General features: G+C 29.4%; 1 protein-coding gene across 1 annotated transcript; it reads left to right on the forward strand.

Annotated features, from left to right (window-relative positions):
* Positions 1-516: 516 nt before the first annotated feature.
* LOC123013338 (basic helix-loop-helix neural transcription factor TAP) lies at positions 517-1,288 on the forward strand. The gene has a single exon (XM_044411797.1). It carries the CDS (start codon positions 517-519, stop codon positions 1,246-1,248), a length of 732 nt encoding a protein of 243 aa, XP_044267732.1. The 3' UTR covers positions 1,249-1,288.
* Positions 1,289-5,714: the final 4,426 nt, after the last annotated feature.

The raw sequence follows: 5,714 nt of genomic DNA on the forward strand, positions 1-5,714 counted from the left end.
AAATAAAGCAAATTTTTAATAAGAAAGAAATTTGTAAATTATACAACATTTTCAGTTTTAATTAGTTATATTCTTTCTAATCTTTTTTGTCGAAATTTTCTACAAAATATTTGTTCAAGAATTTTGTAAAATTAGACACCAAATTCCTGTCTTTTACTTTTCAACAATAAAAAGAGATTCTAAATATTCAAGAAACCTGTAATTTGCAAGTTAAAGAAACATTTTCAATTTATTAATTCTACACAATTTTTTAATACTTTGTCAATAATTCTCTACCTTGTTTAAACAAGTGAATATTGTATACTCAAATTTTATAAAATTTTATTCTTATCGATTTTTTGAATTTTTTTTTGTCAAAATTTCTTGAAAAATCACCAAAAAATTCCACTTTTTTGTATCACCATCCATCCCGAAACCTTCACTTCTCAATCAACTCCCGTCGTAATCACGAATCCTGGAGGGGGAGTCCGCTTATAAGCCCAACCACCCCTTGCTCTCATTTAGTCCCCCAGCACGATGGCCGAGTGCCACGACCTCTCGTACGACGACAGCTGCGACTCCGGTTACGACCTCTCCTTCAAATCCGAAAGCGACGACAAACCGGAGCCCTTCGACTGCGACTTCCACCCCAACCCGGCCCTCCTCGACACCTTCACCACCGCCTTCCACTCCACCCTCGACAACTTCTACACGCTGTGCGCCGCCGAGGCCAAAACCTCCACCCCCACCAAGGAGAAGCCGAAGAAACGCTACGGGAGAGCCCCCAGGAGCAAGAGCCCCTCGCAGATCCTCCGCATCAAGCGCGTCCGGAGGCTCAAAGCCAACGACCGCGAACGCAACAGAATGCACATGTTGAACGAGGCCCTCGACAGGCTGAGGTGCGTCCTCCCCACGTTCCCTGAAGACACCAAGTTGACGAAAATCGAAACGTTGCGGTTCGCTCATAGTTACATTTTTGCGTTGACGCAGACTTTGAGCGATTTGGAGAGGTGTTCCACGAGTGGTGAGAGTGTGACTGTCAATGTCGGGAATGTCACTGTTTCGATAGGGAAAAGCGGGAATTGCATCACGGCGAGGAACGGGAATGCGGTCGTCACTAGTGGGAGTATCACCAATGCCAGTTTTATGCAGGATTACCACTACACGGGAAGACAGGATGACGGGTTTGTCGACCAAGGGTTTCCTGCAGGGAATTTTCTCAACAATAATTGCTACGAAAGCAACGATTTCATGTACGAATATTTGTAAGATGTGTGATAACGATTCTAGTCAGGCCTTAACTTGTGCTTTGTACCAAACTGTGAAATAGATTTTTATTTTTATTAAGATTGAAATGTATTGCAATATTTTAATAAAGATTTAAAGTTGATTTTTTCGCCTCATTTACAAAAAAAAATTAAGTCAATTTTAGCTTATTGTTTGCCATATTTTTTGTTAATTTAATTTTATAATTTTTTTTAGAAATTCGCAAAAAATCTCTTACGTTTTGATACTTTTTGCTTCTAAGCTAAGCTTGTTTTGTATTTTTAAAGTCAATCATTGTTTAGTATTATTCTTCTTTAATTCTCCCCCAAAAACGTAAAACGTATAGATTATAAACAACGTTAGTCTTGCAAATTTTTATGAATATTTTTTTTATATTTTTTATTACTAGGTACGACATTGTCTTGTGAATTATTTTTTAAACAAAGAAATTTCTGAATTGTTCCTTTCAATAAGAAGAAAAATTATTATTTTTATTTTATATTATTTTATTTCACTGTTCTGTAAAATTTTATTAAAATTAGAGATTATCAAGTTGAACAGACGAAATTTAGAAGTTTTTTTTTAGTTTCCAATTTCAGGGCTAAATTTGAAACAAAATGTTTGAATATTTTGGATTTAGTTCAAAAATTGCAACAGTTGCAATGTAGTTTTTAAAGCCAATTTTCACTTATTATTTGCCATAAAATTCAGAAGTTTTTACATCTAGAACTTTTTGAAATTCTTCATTAATTCTTCCCCTGAAGCTTTACATTTTTTTTAATCTTTAAATTGAAGCGAATTTTTGTTAAGAAATAAAAATAAGTCTTTAAGGAAATTAAAGAAACTTTGTCAGACTTGTAAATAATTAATGAAATTAGAAATTTTCAAGTTAAACATTGTGTTTTGTAAATTATTTTTCAAACAAATTTTATTTTCTATAATTTAGGAGTTTTTAAAGTCAATTTTTACTTATTATTTGACATAAAATTTAATAGTTTTTACGCCTTGAACTTTCTTTCAATCTCTTTTCAGCAAAAATGTTTGTTTTTAAATTTACTAAAACATCTAGGTACTATTTTGTCTTGTATATTATTTTTTAAACAAATTTCTGATTTGTTCTTTTAAATATAAGAAGAAATTCTTCTAAAATTATAAATTAGCAAGTTAAACAGACGAAATTTTCTATTTTTTATTCGTTTTATAGAATTTAGAAGTTTTTACTCTTCAGTTTCCAATTTACAATTTAGGAGTTTTTAAGTCAATTTTTACTTATTATTTGACATAAAATGTAATAGTTTTTACGCCTTGAACTTTATGAAGTTTTTCTTTCAATCTCTTTTCAGCGAAAATGTTTCAATCTCTTTTCAGCGAAAATGTTTGTTAAATTTTACTAAAACATCTAGGTACTATTTTGTCTTGTATATTATTAAAAAAAAAACAAATTTCAGATTTGTTCTTTTAAATATAAGAAGAAATTCTTTTAAAATTATAAATTATCAAGTTAAACAGACGAAATTTTCAGTTTTTTTATTCTTTTTATAGAATTTAGGAGTTTTTACTCTTCAATTTCCAATTTCAGGTGTTGTGTTTTCCAAAATTTGAAAGAAAATGTTTGAATATTTTGGATCTAGTTTAAAAATAGCCTTTTTGATGACATAGTTGTAAAAAAATTGTAGTTTTTAAAGTCAATCCTCACTTATTATTTGCTATAAAATTCAGAAGTTTTTACATCTTGAACTTTCTGAAATTCTTCTTTATTTCACCCCCAGAAGCTTTACATTTTGTGAAGTTTTTAAAGCAAATTTTTATTAAGAAATAAAAATAAGTCACATTTAAAGAAATTAAAGATTTTATACTTTGTCAGTCTTGAATTTTAATGAAATTAGAAATTTTACGTTAAACATTTTGTTTTGTAAATTATTTTGTAAACAAATTTTATTATCGTTACAGAATTAAGGAGTTTTTAAATTCAATTTTTACTTATTCTTTGCCGTAAAATTTAATAGTTTTTACGCCTTGAACTTTCTGAATCTCTTCTTTCTTTTTCTTTTCAGCGAAAATGCTTGTTTAAATTTTACTAAAAAAATTATACATTTAGGTATTATTTTGTCTTGTATATTATTTTCTAGAGAAAGAAATTTCTTCTTAAAATTATAAATTAGCAAGTTAAACATATGTACAAAATTTTCAATTTTTTATTCGTTATAAAATTTAGGAGATTTTACTTTTCAATTTCCGATTTCCGAAGTTGTGATTTTAAAAATTTGAAAAAAAACACCAAAAATCGCTTTTTGACGCAATAGCTGTGAAAAAATTGTAGTTTTTAAAGTCAATTTTCACTTATTATTCGCTATAAAATTTAATAGTTTTTCGTGTTGAACTTTCAGGTCATCTTTAATTCTCCCTCAAAGTCTATACATTTGACTACAATTTTGTAAAGCTTTTACGCAAATTTTTATTAAAAAATAAACTATCATAATCTAACTGAAGTTTTATTATTTTTTAAAGAGTCTAAATATTGTTATTGTCTGGTAAATTCTTCTTAAAATTAGAAATTGTCAAGTTAAACATACAAGATTTTCAATTTTTTATTCGTTACAGAATTTAAGAGATTTTACTTTCCGCTGTTGTGATTTCAAAAATAAGAAAGAGAATGTCAAAAAGCCGCTTTTTGATGCAATAGCTGTGAAAAAATTGCAGTTTTTCAAGTCAATTTTCACTTATTATTTGCTACAAAATTCAATAGTTTTTACGTCTTGAACTTTCAGATTATCTTTAATTCTCCCCCAAAATCTGTACATTTAACTACAATTTTTTAAAGCCTTTACGCGAATTTTTATTAAAAAATAAACTAACTTAATCCAGCTCAACTTATAATTTTTTTTAAAGATTCCAAATATTGTTATTGTCTCGTAAATTCCTATTAAAATTAGAAACTATCAAGTTAAACAGACCAGATTTTTCAATTTTTTTAATCGCTATAGAGCTTTGAAGTTTTTCTATTCAATTTCCAATTTCAGTTGTTGTGTTTTCCAAAATTGAAAGAAAAAGTTTGGATTTAGTGCAAAAATAGCCGTTTTGGCGCACTAGTTGTGAAAAAATCGTAGTTTGGGTGCGAATTTCGTGAGAGCGCGCTTGTTATTGAGTCTGTTTCTTGCTTGAACAGAGCCGAAAATAATTGGTTTGTATCGCAAGCCAGATTTAATTAAAACGTATCTTTATTGACATAGGTGTATTTAATATGACAAAATTGTACAATGCTCCAAACATTTGCTTGTTTGCTGAATACACGTGTATTTATTTAAATTATTCAGTAGCTTTTAATAACGGACAGGTTACTGACATTTATTTGTTTTATTTGAAACAATTATTTACAAATCACTCGTAAATTTCACTTGTCACCAGATAACAAAATTGATAATCCCTCACCCGGCATAATAATCAAAACGATTTTTCTTAATACCAATTACTTGATTGTTTTGCAACAAAATTCGACGTGGCAAAAACCAAAGCAAGTTTAAACCACATTAAAAAACATGTGTTGGGAAGTGATTTGGAAAATATTTCAGCGGTTTCTGAGATTCTGAAATTTGCTGAAATATGTTAAAATAAATCAATCCAAGACGTTCAGACAAGACGTGAGCAGCTGAAAACTGAACAGCTTTGTTACATTTAAAAAATTAAGTCGGGTCTCCTCTACCGATTATTTATTTACCGGAAATTCGATGAATTTCCAACAAAGGCAAACCGTTTTATCCCTTTCTCTGAAACAAACCATGAAATTCGCCATAAATCCAGATCGACAGAAAGGGTTAGGTGTGCATTGAAAAGATTTCAATAAAATTCGTCACGACTGAAAATTTAATGTTTCGAAAAAAATTTCAGCGAAATCGATATTTTCAACCATGCAGGATCCATTAAAGGATCATTTTATGGTCCGCCAGGCCTGTTGCAAGATCAGATAGATTAGTTATTGTTAAGTAAATCAGATACTGGAGCTGATGAATGGATAAAAACCCTCATTTAGAAGGGAAGCTTTGAAAGCTCGAACAATTAAAAATGTGTTTTCGGACGTAAGCCACTACAATTTTGAATAAGTTTAACACATTTCAATTTGAAAAAATATTTACTTATTTTGACCCAAGAAAGAAAGTTGCAAGGCGAAGACGAAACTTAAAAAAAAAACAGCTTGCGTTTGTCTAACTTTGTAAAAAAAATGAGACTAATAATATTTCGAACCTTTAATTTTAATTTTTAGTAAAAAATTGGAAATTTGCCAAATATTTATTTGTTTAAGAGAAATCAAAGCCCAAAAAATTCATAAATTAAGCTCGGGTTTGAGTCATATTATTGTTATTTGCTATAACCGTTGAATCAGTTATTAAAAAACTGTGGTCAAATTTAAAGGTTTTTATAAAAATTGAACATTGAAATCCGAAAATCATTTTTTATCTAGTAAAAAATTTCAA

Source organism: Tribolium madens, unplaced genomic scaffold, assembly GCF_015345945.1.
Source record: "Tribolium madens isolate multiple individuals breed KSU strain unplaced genomic scaffold, Tmad_KSU_1.1 Scaffold_96;HRSCAF=242;Tcas5.2_LG5, whole genome shotgun sequence".
In the NCBI taxonomy this organism is placed as follows: Eukaryota; Metazoa; Arthropoda; class Insecta; order Coleoptera; family Tenebrionidae; genus Tribolium; species Tribolium madens.